This window comes from Pelodiscus sinensis, chromosome 4, assembly GCF_052426305.1.
Source record: "Pelodiscus sinensis isolate ZL-2025 chromosome 4, ASM5242630v1, whole genome shotgun sequence".
Classification (NCBI taxonomy): Eukaryota; Metazoa; Chordata; order Testudines; family Trionychidae; genus Pelodiscus; species Pelodiscus sinensis.
In genome coordinates this window covers 73,942,322-73,960,027 of record NC_143055.1, presented here as the reverse complement: position 1 = coordinate 73,960,027, position 17,706 = coordinate 73,942,322, and the positions used below count along the sequence as shown (strand labels likewise).

Here is a 17,706-nt window from a genome sequence, read left to right as displayed (position 1 = left end):
TATCTTTATTACAGTGAAGACAGAATAACTTGGAATTCTAGTTTTGAAGGGTCTAGTAATGGACCCTTCTACTGTGAGTGCTCCTGGCAGTGAGACATGAAATCAGATTGTTAGAAACCAAGCACTGTCTTAAGTCAATGGCTCTCAACTTTTACAGACAACTGCACCCTTTTCAGAAGTCTCAATTTGTCTTGCATACCCCATGTTTCACCTCACTTTAAAACTACTTGCTTATAAAATCAAAATACAAAAGTGTCTCAGTAAAAGTAAAATATTGCACTAACATTTCAGTATATAGAACAGTCTGTATGAAATTATAGTTTGCACTGACTTTGCTAGTGCTTTTTAAGTAGCTTGTTGTAAAACTAGGAAAATACACTTTGAGTTAAGGTAACACAGGAAGACTGTGAAGCAACTTTTGTCCACAGCAGTGGCTGCTGCCGAGGATCAGCTTCTATCCGTGGCAGGCCCAAGCTTGTTACGGATAGAGGCCTCTCCAGCAGTAGTCCCTTTCTACAGGGAACTTGTACCCCTTGTGGACGGGCTGCTGCAATGGGTAGAAGCTGCTTCACGGGAGTCTCCGCTGACCCCTCCCCCGCATTGCTGCCTCTGGTATTTCATAAGTAGCTATGTGAGTATATTACAGACATCTTGCTGTCTGCAGTTTGTTCTGTGTAAGCCTTCATTTTGAAATGTGACAGGACTCAGAAACTGACACTCTTCCTTTGAGTGGAGGATACCTGTACTTACAGTGCAAAAACTGCAAAACAATTGCTTCAGTCTTTTTAGGAGCAAAGTCTGCTGAAGACTTTTTTTATACAAGGCAAATAGGAAAATCTGCAAATTTCCACAATGATCTGATCCACTTCCACATATGTGCTTTCTTGCAAATATATACACCCTCTTCTCTCCCCTACTTTTAATAAAAAATAACATACCACCTCTGTGCACTGCCACAAATACTTTGTGTAAACTTTATATGGTCTTGGGCAGTTTGTCACGACCAAGCTAATGTATCTTTGGAAATATTCAGTAGAATTGCCAATTTCACTGTTGCCAGAGAGCAATTGCATCTCTCTACCCCAGCGGTGGGCATATACTGGCCAGTTGGTCAGATTTGGTTAGCCCCTTGCGGGATACCACCATTGTACTTTCCTGTACCTCAAAGGTATGGCCACTTGGAGCTCCTGTTGGCTGCAGAGCATTGTTCCCAGCCAATGGAAGCAGCGGGAAGTGGTCCCCCAGTCTATGCCACTTCCCACAACTCCCATTGGTCGGGAACGGTGGTCTGCGGCCAACAAGAGCTGCAAGCACCAGTATCTGTGGAGGAAAAGTCTTATTGCCCATCTCTGGGATAAGCTATAAGTTTATACTAGCTGAGAATCTGCTCCTCTATTTTGTATATTTTAATACAAAACTCTCTCTCATGTATTGCTTTTGAGGAGGTTTCCATCACATGGAGAAATACTATTTTTAAAAGTTGTTAAAATATTCACACTGCAGTTTTAATCTGCGATTATTATGAGATTTTTCCCTTCAAATTAGAATACTTCTGTATATTTTATCCTCACTTGCTGGAAACAAAATTAGGACAAAGGCGGATCATAACTGGAGAGTGAACTGTGCTCAACAGTACAGGTTGAACCTTTCTAATCAGTCACCCTTGGGACCTGACCAATTCCTAAGAGAGAGTTTTCCAGTATTGTCAGTATTGTCTAGCAGTATTACTAATCCTTCCACTGCTTACTGGGTTGTTAGAGGACATGAAGGGTGTGTCTAAACTACACCCCTCTGCGAACAGAGGGATGTAGGTTGGGCACATCGCTATTGCAAACGAAGCGGGGATTTAAATATCCCACGCTTCCATTTGAATAGAAATGGCCATCACTTTTTGCCTGTGCGGCTCTTTGCCGGCAAAAGGCAGCAGTCTAGACGGGGATCGGTCGACAAGGAAAGCCTTTTCTGACCGATTTCTTATGCCTCGTGCATCGAGGTTTACAGATCGGTCAGAGAAGGTTTTCCTTGTCGACCGATCCCCGTCTAGACTGACGCTTTTTGCCGGCAAAGTGCTTCGTTGGCAAAAAGCGATGGCCATTTTTATTTAAATGAAGCATGGGATATTTAAATCCCCACTTCATTTGCAATAGTGATGCGCAGGGCTCTACAAACCATTGAATCTACTCACCCATGGTGAGTAAATTTCAGCCCGTTGCCCCATTCACCGGCAGCGTGCGCATGCGCAGTGCGGGGCTGGTGAGCGGATTTTGCCGCCGTTCATCAAGCCCTGGTGATGTGCCTAATCTACATCCCTCTGTTGGCAGAGGGGTGTAGTTTAGCCACACCCTTAGGCGTAAATTAAAGTTTAAAAAACAGCACAGAATGCTGAAAGCCAGGACTAGTGACTGTAAACAAACTTTGAGACTGTGAGAAACTTGGCCGTGGACATCTGACTAGCTAAAATCATTCTGGATGATGGATGTTTCCGGATCAGAGAGTTCTGGACTAGAGAGGTTCAACCTGTGAAATAATCACGAATCTTTATTACTTGAGCAGCTCATTCAACTAGTAGCTCTAGGAGACTTGTATCTTCTATAAACCAACCGCTAGGGTGGGGTACTTAACACGTCCTGGACAACAGATTACTATGCACCCTTCAGAATAGTGAGGTTTTAGTATTTAACCCATAACTCAGTGAGAGAGAGAGAGAGTAAGACTGTGTAAAAGCCATTGGCTGGCTTTGTGAAGATATCAAAACATTGATATCTACTTGTCACAGTAAAATGTTGATACAGTAGGGTCCAATAAATATCAAGGCATCATTTTTCTTTACCGCCTCCTCTTCCCCCATTGTTTTAAATAGCACAATTGTAAGACATTGGAAATAGTTTACTAAAATCTGAATTAACTGGTTGTGAGATTTCCTCTCACACTAAAAAGGAAGTCAGAAGTTGTTATGCTGTCATGTTTTAGAAGTGGAATTGTACATGTTTTACCTACCTTTTCCATTGATTTTTCTTTTGAGAAATGATTGACTAGTGCATGCACTTCCTGTCTTCTAGGTTGAAGAATGAAAAAGCTTTGCGTCTGAGTATTGTAGGTGAGTATTAATCAAAATTAAGATTTGTCCTATATTCTACTTAATTGTTCTTTATATAAGATGAGGACTGTCGTTATAATCTATTAATAAACTGTATAAATGTTAGACTTTTATGTGTGCTCTCATCTCAATTTAGCATGTGCCAGTGAAACCAGAGCTGGGATTTCTTGACTTTACTTCTTTGCAGCACATGTGGATTTCATTGCATGTCTGACTGTAGTAGAAGGCAACTTAGCATAATACAGAACAAACCTGTTTCATTAATATAACTAAGCCTTGTCAGTCCATATCATTACATGTAGTCCACTCCAAAGTTTATAGTTGCATCGCCTCATGCGGATGTTTATGGACTAGCAGTGATTGCACACAGCAACACGGAAGATTGGTAGATTTCTGGTCACAACTTGATATAGCGTTTTAAATAGTTGGATGTTGTAGCTTGTTAATTACCTTTTCAAATTTAAGAGAAGGGTTATCAGTCAAGGTTCCTATGCTGCAACTCTAACTTGCTAATGTCTAGAACACATTTGATTGTCTTGATATTGATCCACTATGGCGTTTCTCTCCACCCCCATCATGTTGTAATATAATTTAACAGTGGTTTTTTTGGGTACTTCTTAAACATTTTACAAGCATTACTCACAGATTTTTTTTTAACAATTTTAAGCTTTTCATCCAATTCTTATACAATTTACTATATTAAAAAATACTGTGTGTACTGATTGCCCAAGAATTGGTTTGTTGAGGTTGAAACTCCTATCTGGCACACTCTGGTATGGCAACATCCGTGGTCCGGCATGATTTTAGTTAGATGGATGTCCACTTATTATAGGTGTGGCCAAGTTTTCCATGATCCCATAAAGTTTGTTTATAGCCACTAGTCCTGGCTCTCACTGTTCTGTGCTGTTATTTAGCTCTAATTTACTCCGAAGAAATCAGTAAGCAGTGGACAATATTGACCTCCTGTTGTTTGGCATATTCCCTTGCTTGGCACTGGTCAGGTCCCAGGGATGCCAAACTAGAGAGGTTCAACTTGTAGTTAATTTTTGTTAACTTTTTTTTCTTCTGATTTCCAGTTGTTTAAAACTATTAGTAAAGGAGGATAGAAAACCACCTATAAATAGGTTCTTTCTTCTTTCCCAAATTCAAAATGACAACTGGATGAAATCTATTCTTTATATTTATTTCATACCTAGCCTGAGACCTTATACATGTACCATAGTGAAGCAAATTTTTAAGACTGAATTTAAACCCCCTGAAAAATGGGATTTATTGCAGGAATATTGACAGATTTTGATCTATGCTACTGCTACTATAATAAACAACATCCACTTTGTTCCTATAGGAGAAAAATTGCAATGGTTTCAAAGTCACCTTGATCCCAGCAAAGCAGACTACACAAAGAAAGAAGCCTGTGAACTAATTGAAAAGTAAGAATGTGGTATTTCTTCGTATAAAAGGATCTTTTTTCGGGTTGGAAATAAGATTGAATTAAGATCAATCTCAAATATACTAAATATTAAATATATATTAAATATACTAAATTAAATATATTAAATATGCAGGCGACCCCTGACTTACAAGTGCCCAACCTGTGACCCCCCTGCTTTTAGGGCAGCTCTGTTCCAAGAGCCAGGGGGCTGCCTACCGCCTGGCACAGCCCCCGGCCGGCTCTTTCACGCAGTGGGGCCGCCCCCTGCCTGGAAAATCCCCTGGCCGGCTCAGGGCGCTGTTTACGCCGTGCTGCAGGGCCGCCTATTGCCCAGCACAGCCCCCAGCCGTTCGCATCGCTGGCTCCAGGACACTACAACTCCCAGGAGGTAAAGTCAGCCAGGAAAGGAATCCCCATTCATAACATTGCCCCTCTGGGTGATAAGGATTCGACTTATGATGGTTCTCCAGGAACCAATTAGGTCGTAAGAGCAGGTGTCTCCTGTATATTAAATATACCAAATTAGTATACCAATTAATATAATCATAGTAATTATTATTATATTAAATATTATATATAAAATACATTATTTAATATATTATACTACATATTACATATACTAAATTATTATAAATCCCAGTATTCGTGTATTAATATTGAAGATATTCTGCATTAACATAAATAGATCATAACCATTCTAGAACTATGGGATGAGGTCATAATGTAATCAGAGAGCCCTAACCGTCAAGTATTCTATCCCTAAATATGTAGTGAAGGCAAATGCAAAATAAAATGGATACTTATATATTTTTCAGTAAGTACATGATTGTCACTCTAAATGTTTGTTCCCTGTGTATAAAACGTTGGTATCATTTCTTGCTGAAAGTGCAGTTCTGTGTTCTGTTCACTGAGCCCCACTTCCTACTTGTGTCTCAGTCTGTTTTAGAAATGCCATCTGAACACACTAGAGCCAATATACATGGCAGAGGGGCATTGCTGGCACTGGATGGCATATATCACACTAGAGCAGGGGTGTCCAAACTTTTTTCAAAGAGGGCCAGATTTGATGAAGTGAACATGCGTGAGGGCCGACCATTTTGCCTGACATTCTTTGAACCATTAAAATTAAATGCAAATTAACTATGTTATGCAAAGTTTATTGCAAACGGCATACTTTTCATTTTGTCACATGGATGACAAATCTAAACAAGTGTTAAATCACTCTGCCTTTCATATCTGAAGGCCAGATGAAAAAAAAATCCAGGAAGCTGAAATATATGTCAGGGACATTGTAAAGTACATTACATATTATCAACTTTTAAGTTAAAAAAATATGAACAGGAACATAACACCAACTATACATGTTGTGTCCAAATATATTTATAACTGATTTAGACCAACTGACACTAACTGAGATTTTACAATGTATTCATCTCAATTGAAAAAAAAACTTGCCTACACTAATGTGAAGGGTGAAACTGAGATCTGGACTGCAGCACATAGGCTAGGTCTGGTTCAAAGGCAGTGGTTTTGATGCGCAAAATGTCACGCAGGTGAGAGTCACTTAGTCTTGTCCTCACGTGGTTCTTGTTAAAGTTCATAGCAGAGAATATCTTCTCACACATATATGTTGAGCCAAACAAGCTCAGCATTTTCTTAGCCAATGTTCGAATCTCTTGAAACCGGCTCTTATCCAGTTGGCGGTAAAAGTTCACAAGAGAGAGCTGTTGGTGACGACTGCGTAACTCGCTGTCACAATGCAGCTCAATGAGCTCGAGCTGCAGCTGATCTGGAGCATCATCGGGGTCAACAGAGAATGGAGAGGAGAAAAGGCTGATCTCCTTTTCAATAGCTGCAAAATCCTGAAAGCGCCGTTTAAACTCCCCAGCCAGAGATGCGATGTCTGCTGCATACCTGCTCGTTTGCGCACTGATATTGTCCTGTGGAAAACTGTTCATTATTTCTTGCAACGCTGAAAAATGTATGGTATTGGGCTGTGTTTGTGACAACTGCCTTATGAAAAGTTGCAGCTTTGTCCCAAAGGCTTTGAGGTGTGAATAAAGCTGGTTCACCGCTGCATCTTTCCCCTGAAGACTCGTGTTCAGTACATTCAGATGCTTTGTTATGTCAACTAGAAACTCCAAATCAGCCAGCCAAATAGGATCAGATATTTCTCGCATTGGTTGTCCCTTTGTTTCCAAGAATTCTCCGATTTCCTTTCTGAGAGAGTAGAAACGCTGCAGTGCAGACCCCCGACTGAGCCATCTTACATCGTTGTGATATAAAACATCTTCGTATTCAGCCTGGATGTCCAGTAGAAACTGTTTAAACTGGCGGTGGCACAGGGCTTTAGAGTGAATAAAATTAATAGTCTTTAGCACCGGTTTCATAACATGATCATATTTGAGATGTTTAGCACAGAGAACTTGTTGATGAATGATACAATGGAGTTTAATAGCTTTGCCTCCTTCTTCGATCACCTTGTTACAGATTAGGGTTGATAATCCACTTCGTTCGCCAACCATGGCAGGTGCCCCATCAGTAATAATCCCAGTAACTTTGTTCCAAGGCAGTTTCATGTCATCTATGGCGGAACTAACAGAAACAAATAAATCTTTTCCTCTTGTTTGGTCCGTAAGGCTCTGGAGGTCAAGTAGCTCTTCAGTCACATTCATTTCATCGTCCACCCCTCTCATAAAAATCAGCAACTGAGCTGTGTCAGATAGGTCCGTGCTTTCATCACAGGCTATTGAAAAGAAGTCAAAATCCACTCCTTTGGATGTCAACTGTCTCTTAATATCTGATTAAATCTCTTCAATTCTCCGTGCTACAGTGTTACGAGCCAGGCAAATGTTGGCAAACTCTTGCTTCTTCTCGGGACAGATATTCTCAACCATTTTCATAACGCATTCTTTGATAAAGTCACCCTCAGCAAAAGATTTGCAATTTTTAGCAATTAACGTTGCCACCTCATAGCTCGCCCTTGTGGCATTTTCATTTGACTCACGGGCTCTTATGAAAAATTTCTGTTGTGACATTTAAACAGCTTCAAGTTGCTTCAACTTTTCACTGCGGTCGTGCCCTGTAAGCTTGTCGTATGTGCTCTGTCTCGACTGGTAGTGTCTCTTGACATTAAATTCCTTATGAACAGCCACAGTCTCTTGGCATATCAGACAAACACAGTGATTCTGTATTTCAGTGAAGAAATATTCCACTTTCCACCTGTCCTGGAAGCGGCGGCCCTCACTGTCAACTTTCCTTCTCTTATTTACAGTCGCCATTTTTTTAAATTGACCAGAAGGGGAAGGGATCATGTGAGCGCAGTGCCAGAGGTTTAATACATTGCCCAAGTAATACACTGCACTAATACACTGCCCAACAAGAATTCTCTTGCCTTTGTGTCTGTTTGTGGCGAAGTGTCTAATGATGACCTCCGGCGTGTTCGCAGCTCCACGTGCCTGAGTCCGCCAGAAAGCTGACAGTGTGCAGGGCCAATCACAGATACTGAGATTGAGCAGCTGTGGAGTCCGTCCCTGATCTCAGCAGCTGTGGAGTCCGTCCCTGCACTCTCAGCCCCAAGGTAGAGGGCCTGCAGGGTCAGAGGCGGGCAGAGAGCGCAGGGCATGCTGGCCTCACGGCGGCCCAGGGGCAGGGCGAACCCGCAGCCAAGCGGGAGAGCGGCGCTGTGGACATGCCCTACAGGGCAGACTTTAGGACCGCAGCGGCCGCCATGGACGGCGGCGGCGCGGCCGGAAGCGGCGCCAGTTCAGAGGAGTGCCGGGGAGCCAGGAGAGGGGGAGGAAGCGGGGGCTGTCCCCGCACTCTCAGCCCCAAAGCGGAGTGCAGGGGCAGGGTCTGGGACCGCGGCGGCGGTGGCCCGAAGCGGCGCGCTGCGCGCGCCAGTTGAAAAAAGCACCGGGGAGCCGGGAGAAGCGGGGGGCCATATTAAATCCGACCGCGGGCCGCATTTGGCCCGCGGGCCGGACTTTGGACATGCCTGCACTAGAGGATGTGCAACTGAATTGATTGAATGTTCTTTCAAAAGATGTAGCTGAGGAATTCTTTTGGGCAAATTCTATGCCCTGTTTCACGCAGGAGGTCAGGCTAAATCACAGAGGTCCCTTTGGCCTGGAAATCTATGAATCTTTGCTATAGGTGGAACAAACATGTAAAAGAAAACTCTGCTCTCTATCATCCTTATCCAGTAATCATTTGGAAGTTCTCCCAATACAGTGCTAGTCTTCCTTCCCTCAGAGAGTCAGTAGGTGACATTGTGTACTCTTAAATTGATGGGGTAAGAGTCCAGAGGTCACATCCTAAACAGCGTTCCTGTTTTGGAAGAATAATGCATTTTTCACACTGAATTCAAGAGAATCAGTGGCATATATTTAGATGTAGTGCAGATGGCAAAGAAAAAACTAGTAAATATTGGCAAATGACCAAACCAGAATAGTTGTAATAAGATGCGGCGAGACATGTTATAGCTTAAACTTGTTGTCTTTCAGATATTTACATCGATTCAGTGATGAGCTGGAGCAGATTGAATTACATAACAGCATTAAAGGCAGACAGGGAAGGCAACACGGTTCCCGGGAGATGATCATCAAACAGACCACAGAACATGAAAGACAACTCTATGAAGGATATGGAATAGGTATGGCTGTCCTTGTTATTTCTTTGTTGTGCAAACTGCAATAGCTGCAACTTACCCCGTCTGTTTGCAAGGCCTGAATCCTAAGTGAAAGCTTTAGATTATACTTTGGTTCCTCTTCTTCGAGAAATAAATCTTCCTTTATTTCCCTGGATTTCCAGGGCTTTTTAAGGCAGTTTCAAAAACAAGCAGAAAGATTCTGGTTAGAAATTTTTTTTTACTTCCTTAAAGTACAGCAATTGCCTTTGAGCAATGACTGTGCTTTGTTTTATATTGCTTTGTCACATGTGTATGTAGATTTTGATTACTAAAATTGATAGAAAGGTGATGTTCCTGTGAAATCTGGCTTCTGCTTTTAAAACCTATTAATGGCGCTACCTCAAAAGAGTATGAATTCTATTCAGTACCTGCTTGTCTGCCCTTCCTTTTTAAAATAGAGGCTTTTTTTAGCCTGAGCAGACTTGTTGCCGCCTGTTTAAAAAGGTGCATAATTCTGTGTTTGGCAACATACATATGAGGGTATTTGTTGATATAAAGATATTAGCTCTCAGTTGAAATGACCAACATAACTCACTCATGGTTTCATTACTCATCCTAAACTCATGAAATGAAATTTTCATACCATGGAAAAACATTCTTGCATAGTCGTATTAATAGATTAGTATCACTGAAGACTCCCTTGCTTGTATTGTTCCTAAGAATGGGCCAATTGGGCATGTGAACCTTGTGGAACATTATATAACTTACTGTATATCATCCATTTAAGAGGGAGGACTTTGGAGCCTACTAAACTTTTAGGGCACAGGATCTCCCATTCCAGGCATCTCAAGGATGTTTAGAGAAGAGAGCCCTTAATTGAAAAGTAGAAATAGTCCTGTATCAGTTGGCCCTGCCTCCACCAGGATCTCCTTATTTGTGATGGAACACAGCTCCTGTAGTGGAGTCAAAGAGCATTAGTGTTAGGGATGTGAAAGTGTAAATGGTTAACCAATAACTCTGAACTTATTGGTTAATGTTCATGGTACCACGCAGGCTCCTGCCCCATTCCTGGGGAGCCAGCTGTCACCCTGCATTGCTGCTTCTGAAACAGAGGAAGCAGTGTGCGGCAGCAGCTGGTGCGTTCCAGGAACCAACTGCCACCCCATGCTGCTGCCTCTGTATTTAAATTTGATATAATATAAATAAATTTTCAGCAGTTAAACATTTATCCAATTAACTACTTTTTAACATCCCCAAATTAATGTAGCTCCAAACTTAATTTAATTTCTTGGATTTTCATGGGTTTCTTCATTAAAAAGGAGGAGCTCATTCAGGAATGGTGCTTCATTGTGACAGATTTCTTGCTCTACCCTGCCTAAAACTTTGTGCAGCCCCAACAGACATTCTTGCCCTGATCAGGCTGAGGAGAGATGTACACAAAAAGTCCCCTTCAGAGGTGTAACTGGTGATGAATCTTTGACCCCATAGATGTTTGGAGTGGGATTGAGAATGTATGCTTCTAACCTTTCACAACCAAAGACTCCAACTAGAATACAAAAATGCTATAAGTTATAACAAAAGTAATAGTTGAATAACTCAAAACAACATTCTTAATGTTGGAATATCAAATCATAAGTTTTCATTGGCTGCTATCCAGACAAGATTGTTAGTCTTTATTTTGCCCCAAGGGAAAAATAGGAGTTGCTCCCTTGTCATCACGATATCTCACAATGCCTTAAACAGAGCTGTGTTTTGAAAACATAAGCATGACTAATGACAGATCTTGGTCAAGGATGCTGCATGGGATTAGCTTTAAAAAAATGGACATTTTTGAGCCTAACTGAACTGATAGCATCCGTGTGTGTCTGTGTGAGAGTCTCTTTAAAAGTGGTATGCAAATGCTAACTGTGCTTGAGAGAGAGCTTGAATGACTAAAAATCATGTACTGGAACTAGGCTGAAGGCAAGAGGAGAAATCAAGTAGAACAAGGCTAATTGAAACTGGAAAAAGGAATGGTGGAAGCTAAGATTCAGTTTGTGTTGGGGAGGAAGGGGGCGGGAAAGCAATAACAATATAATGACCTGACACCTTACTTTTTAAAAACAGACAGCCTTTTTGGAACCAAATAATCAGTTTAACTTTAATGTCTAAAAGAGTATTGTTCAAAGTCAATGCTGTTTATTGTGATATAGAAGTCATTAAAATCAACATTTGGTTCCTGTTTGGAATGTAAATCTTGGCCAATTAGCTTCTTTGAGACAAGTATTTCCTAAATTCTGAGGAGTTGCAGGGGGGAAGGGAGAGGGGGACAAGACAGATTTTTAAAGTATTTGTTAGTGGTACTTAATCCTTCAGAGATTCTCATGTTCTGTTCTGCATAAGATAGCAAAGAATTCATTGATTCGTGGTGTTGAGCTATGTGACTTGACTTACACAATAGGAATCCAGTGTTCTCTCTCCTCGCTTCCTCTTTTGAATTTCTTCCATGGCAGAAATAGGAAAGCAATATACAGTAAAACTCCAATTGTCTGGCATCCAGTGGTCCGGCACTCCAGATAGTCCATTACCAACTGGAATCTGGAAGTGCTTTGACCAGCTGGACAATTGGAGCTGTTCTGGGCTGCTTCCCCAAGTCCACTGCTGCCACTGCTGAAACTGACCAGCTGCAGACTTGGGGAAGCAGCGCGCAGCAGAGCAGCTGGGGTGTTGCCGGGTTGGCCCCGCAGCGCCACCCCTCACCTCCCTGCTTGGTGCTTGGCAGCTCCCCAGCCTCTCTGCTCCGCGCTGCTTCCCCAAGTCCGCAGCTGGTCAGTTTCAGCAGCGGCAGCAGCGGACTTGGGGAAGCTGCAGAGCAGAGCTTCCTGGTCTGCTGCCTGGTGCCGAGCAGCTGGGTGAGGGGAGGCACTGTGGGACCAACAGGGCAGCACCCCAGCTGCTCTGCCCTGCCGCTTCCCCAAGTCGCTGCTGCCGCTTGCAGCCCCAGCTGGTCTGTCGCCGGCAGCTGCGCAGGGCTCCCCCCTCCCTTGCAAAATGAAGGAGGGTTCACCCCACGCTTCACCATTCCCTGCTGGACCCTCCGCCTCTCTCCTCTCCGCGCCCCCCCCCCCCCCCCCCCCCCCCGACCCGTCACAGCCTCCTGCTGGAGTACCTCCTGATACTCCGGCATATCCGATAATCCAGCACCCCCTGGGTCCCAAAGGTGCCAAATTATTGGAAGTCTACTGTATATGATTTTTTAAATATGTTCTTTTTTTCAAATTGTTCCCCTATACAAAGTCTCCCTTCCAATTTTTGTGGTTTTAAAAATTACTCTTTCTTTTTTTTAAATGTTTTTCTCTTCTGTTTGTTCTGTGAAAGTTCTATGCACACAGGAAAATCAGAGAAATAGGCTAGAAAACAACTCTCTCTGAAATGCATAAGGTAAACAAACTGGGGAAAAAAGATGAACTGAGTTAATTTATAGTTAATTCATAGTTTTGCTCATGATTGGTGTAAGTTTAAAAATGCAAAAGTCTGCCATTTTTAATTTGATGGTGCCTTTAACATATAAAGGGGCAAACTCAAATCATTCATCAATTGTTAGAACAGCTGCTGGAGGTTCTGTCTGTCTAGAACTCAGTCTTCATTAAGAGAAAATTGTTGCTACTAAATACTGTAATTGGAAATGGGATGAAAAAAACAATGTCAGCTGAAGATAGTCATTAAAACACAATTTCATCACCAGAGGCTTCTTTTTATCTTCAAGCTGATTTCATGTTTGAGTGTCTCTCTGTTACTGGGATCAGAATTTCCCTTTGTGTTGTATGCTTTGCCTTGAAGTAGCCTTAGAATATAAAAAGTGTTTGGAGTTCTTAAAGTCACCCATGGGTTGCCATTTTTGTAATAAAGCGTTATGCTTTTGTGGATAGCAGTTCAAGAATCTTCATTTCTTCAGGAGTTGATCATTAACCGGTAGAAGTTCTTCAATAGCTACACTGGCAGCTGAGAGTTGCACAGATACTTCTAGGAAAAGTAACAATAAAGGAGGCTTCAATTTTAAAATCAGGTTGTTAAGGAAATAATGGGTCTTTTTTTAGTAGTGTGTGATTGGTTCCTGCCTTTGCCTCTGTGCTTAATTGCACAACTAAACAGGCTTTACAGGTTTGGCTTTTCTAGCATATTGTCAGTTTCAGCATTTTGTATTTCCCGTAAAAACTTATTTTTCAGGTGTTCAAGCTTTGCACATTAATATGTATATTGAAAAGGCATTCTGGATCCAAAAGATGATACATTCAGGAGTATATTTATGTATTTTTGTATATTTTTGCTCTGGCAAAGCCTCAGAAGCGCGGGACCCCGCTGCAGCTGCAGGTTTGCTCCCGGTGCCCCTGGTCTGCTGGGGACCGTCTCCAGCAAACCAGGGGCACCGGGAGCAAAGCGGTCCTGCGCCAGAGCAAAGCCTCAGAGGCGAGGCACCCCCCGCTGCTGCTTTGCTCCCTGTGTCCCTGGTCTGCTGGGGGGGGGGGGGCGCAGCTAGTGTGCCCCCCCCCCCCAGTGGACCAGGCTTTTCTTGTGGACCCTGGGGCAGAGCAGCTGGGGCGCTGCCGGTTGGTCCCGCAGCACCGCTCTGGGCACTACTGGACCAACCCCTGCAGCACCCCAGCTGCTCTGCCCCAGGCGTCCTGATTCAGCCGCTGCTGGTCAGTTTCAGCAGCGGCTGAATCAGGATGCCTGGGGCAGAGCAGCTGGGGTGCTGCTGGGTTGGTCCAGTAGCGCCGTGGAGCGGTGCTACTGGAGCAACCCAGCAGCACCCCAGCTGCTCTGCCCCAGACATCCCCAAGTCAGCCGTTGCTGAAACTGACCAGCGCTGACTACAGGAAGCCCGAGGCAGAGTTGCTCTGCCCCAGGCTTCCTGGAATCAGCGCTGATCAGTTTCAGCAGCAGCTGACTTGGGGTTCTTAAGTTGAATCTGTATGTAAGTCAGAACTGGCGGTCAGTTTCAGCAGCGGCTGAATCTGGACGCCAGTTCTGACTTACATACAGATTCAACTTAAGAACAAACCTACAGTCCCTATCTTGTACGTAACCCGGGAACTGCCTGTATATCCTTTTTGCTAGAAAATACAGTGCTACTGTAGTGTTTGTATCCTGCTTAGGCTCTATGTTGATGGGCTTACTAAAGATGCATAGTTATTAATGAACAAAACTTTGCTTTTTGAAAAATAGATCCCAGAGCTTTCACTACTAGTACATGATATATAGATGTTCATCTTTTAAACCTGACAAGCTTACTTTCCAGGTGTATGGGTATCCATAAGCCTTTTGATTATATTGCAGTACTAGAATAAAGTTAATCTTGATCTAGATAATTTTTGATTTCTAAATTCTACAAATGTAAAATCTGTTGTTGCGGTGGTAATACCAACAATATTTTAACAGGGAGTATGGAAGTATCAAGATGTTTTATATTTTTTTAAGCTCATCTTTGACCAAATCTCATCTTGCCAGTTCAAGATGAATCAGACTTTTATCACAGTCTTTCAGAAAATGATTTTAACAACACAAATAAATATGGGGTTATCTTGTGTTTACTTACTGAACAGGGCTGTCATTGAATTGGTTAGGATTGTAAATAATGGACAAAAGCAAGAAGGAATATTTGTAGTTTGTGTTTACAATTCTAAATTCAACTTTATTTGGATGTATCCTACAATATATTTGGGTAACTATCTGACTAAAATGCTATTTTATCCAACTGAACATTTTAATAGATCCTCTTTTCAGTATAACCAAATGATTATGGAGCAATAATTTAATTGTAAGGTCCTTGTGAATTCTCTATTCCCTATAGCTAAAGGACTCTGAAGTGAAGCAGAACATTTTTCTCACACAGAATAAGATATTCCACTTTCTAGAATAGTAGAATTCTAGATATCTCTAGGATGTCAGTTTGTCTCCAGCTCTGTGCGCTGTGATGACACATTTGTTTACATTAAAATTTTAAAGGAACCCAAGAAATTCACAAAATCCCTAACAGATAGATGTAATGTTTGAGTTAATACTATTGTAATCTCCACAAGGCAAGGAATAATAAATTAAGTCAGCACACATAACAAAATACCAATCTGCAAGCATTAATTTAGTACCACTACAACACTCTACACCACTGGCATAATAGTACTCTGACACACATCAGTTTAAGTTCAGCATACTGTTATCCTTATTTCCTACATCAAACCTGAAACTCAGCACATAACACAGTCCTAATTTTGACCTGTTCGTTGTGGTGCTTTCTTACACAGCATAAAAAGTGCTGTGCCGCCACAAACTGGGGATAGGAGTAAGGCGCAGATTTTCAAAGTGTTCAGTGTTTAGCTACTTCTGTGGTTCTTAGGAGAGGTACGTAAATGTGAACTAAGGACTCTTGAAAATTTGTCTCATGGACTATTTATGTAGGGGATTGTTCAGTGGGCTGTACTGCATGGTTGACATTATTTTAAGATCATAACTACATACACATTTTGAAAACTCTGCTACTGTTGTTGAGACATAGCTCAATGAAGGGTATTAATTGAACATGATACATTTTTGTTTATTACAACTGCTAACGTGTTTCCATAACTAGAAATTCAGGGCTAAATCTTGCCCTTAAGTGCTTACACATAGCTTTGACTACACTTAGGCAGAAATTTTCCACGTCCCTTATGGAACAGTCATGTAGAGTTGAATAGAAAAATAAAACTTCCAAAGGTTTTTGAACCATTCAATTAGAATTTAAGAAAATGATACCCCACTGTATATGGTTCAAAGAGCCTTTAGAAAGTCTTTCACATTCTAGTAACTCCTCTGTAGATTTTAGAACAACTTGTGTAGAATCTTATTTATTTCATCTCTCCAAATTCTGTGTTTTCATAAAGCATAGGAATAAAACTGATAAAATGGAGCTGAAAAAGTCCCTATTTATGTCATATTGAGTACTTAGACTATTAAAAATCACTGCTCTAGAGAAGAAATTATTGGTGCTTTTCATTGCCCTTTTTTTTCTCATTACAAATGTTAAGGCATTATTGCATTTTATTTTGTTTGTGTTGAGTCAGATTTCTTTCCCTGCCAGTTTTTTTCTTTGGCTGATATTAGGGTTCCAACCCCACTAACCACCTCTGTGTGTTATGACACTTGAGTTTACTTCATTCTGGTTTGTTACTTTGTCTTTAAACATAATCAGTAGTGCAGGCTCTTGGAATAGGTTTTATTAATTGAACTTTGCCTCTTTACAGATGGCAGCAAATCCTAAAGGTTCAGTATTTTGAAATATGGACTTTAGCCGTAGCTGTTGCAGTAGTTTAGGCTTCTAAAGCCAAACAAACAAAACCCAACAACCCAAATATAGGCATGTCAAAGAGTGTTGCTATGTTGATGGTTGTGTTTGGAAAAGCAGTTGAACAAACCAGTGAGAACCTTATGAGCTGTGGTAACTAAATCCTGATTTGTCAGGGAAGCTAATGGAAAGCAGGAACTGCAGATGATTCTGTGATAATTTTAAAAGGAGTGAAAAAGCCCTCCATACCTGAGGCTGGTAGGTGAATTTTAATTCCCAAAGGACTTCATCAGGACTGGTGGCAAAATTGCATACCTAAGAATAAAGCAACAATGGCCATTTTACACTTTTCAATGAACATGTAATAGAATAAATAATATCCTACTTTCCAAAGAACACTTGCACTGTCACATGATGGTACTTAAATTTAAGACAAATTTTATGTGGAAACTTCTGACTTGGGACCCTCTGCTTTATCATGGCATAATACACAATTTACTCGAACTGTACAAATATAACTCTGAACCTACCTCTGAAACTTTTTTAGCCTGTGAATTTTTTGCAGAAAAGAAAGTGAGTCCTTCCTCTACTTCCCTCCAATCATTATAAATATAAATTGTCTTCTATGACATGAAACTGTTAGAGAATATGGGCCCAAAGACTGAAAGCTGTTAATGTGACCCTGAAACTGTTTAACATTAAACAGTGTTTAAACAAGATTCGGAGTTTGGTATACAGGGACCTTAGCCTGCTGAGTATCATGGCGAATGCGATTACAATTTTTAAAAATCTTTATAAAGGCACAGAAAAAGAAGGAAAAGTGTTTAAAAGTATTTTAACTATAACATATTAAGTAAGGCTTTCATCTTAACATTTCTTGTTCCCTTTCCCTCTAGCTGGAAGGTTTTTAGAAGAAATCTTTGCCTATTTTGACATTTTTAGATGGTCACTTTTCTTGTTCAGGGAGGAGAGAGAAAGTTAGTTGAGATGGACTGGAGCTGCTAAAAACTAATCTCATTTCCTAGAAAACAAAACAAGAGAGACACACATGAGGGGATGAAAAACCTCCAGAAAAGACAGAAAATGTGGTTCCTTTTTTTGTTGTTGTGTCCCCTGGCTTTTCTTTAGTGCTGGAGAAAGAACAGCATGGCACATGAACTTTATTAATCATTCTGAGGCCAGTAAACTTGTACCAGCATTGAGAATTTTAGGAAATTGCTTTCATCATTCTCTCTGATCACAGCCTGACA

The 17,706-nt window shown here is 41.4% G+C and overlaps 1 protein-coding gene across 1 annotated transcript in view; it reads left to right on the top strand.

Annotated features, from left to right (window-relative positions):
* The window catches only part of TMA16 (translation machinery associated 16 homolog), a 39,035-nt gene that overhangs the window by 7,882 nt on the left and 13,447 nt on the right, over positions 1-17,706 (top strand). The window contains exons 3-5 of the mRNA XM_075930157.2: positions 3,060-3,097; positions 4,443-4,527; positions 9,035-9,183. Of these exons, the coding sequence (XP_075786272.1) occupies positions 3,060-3,097; positions 4,443-4,527; positions 9,035-9,183 (272 nt within the window). The remainder of the gene's footprint in view (positions 1-3,059; positions 3,098-4,442; positions 4,528-9,034; positions 9,184-17,706) is intronic.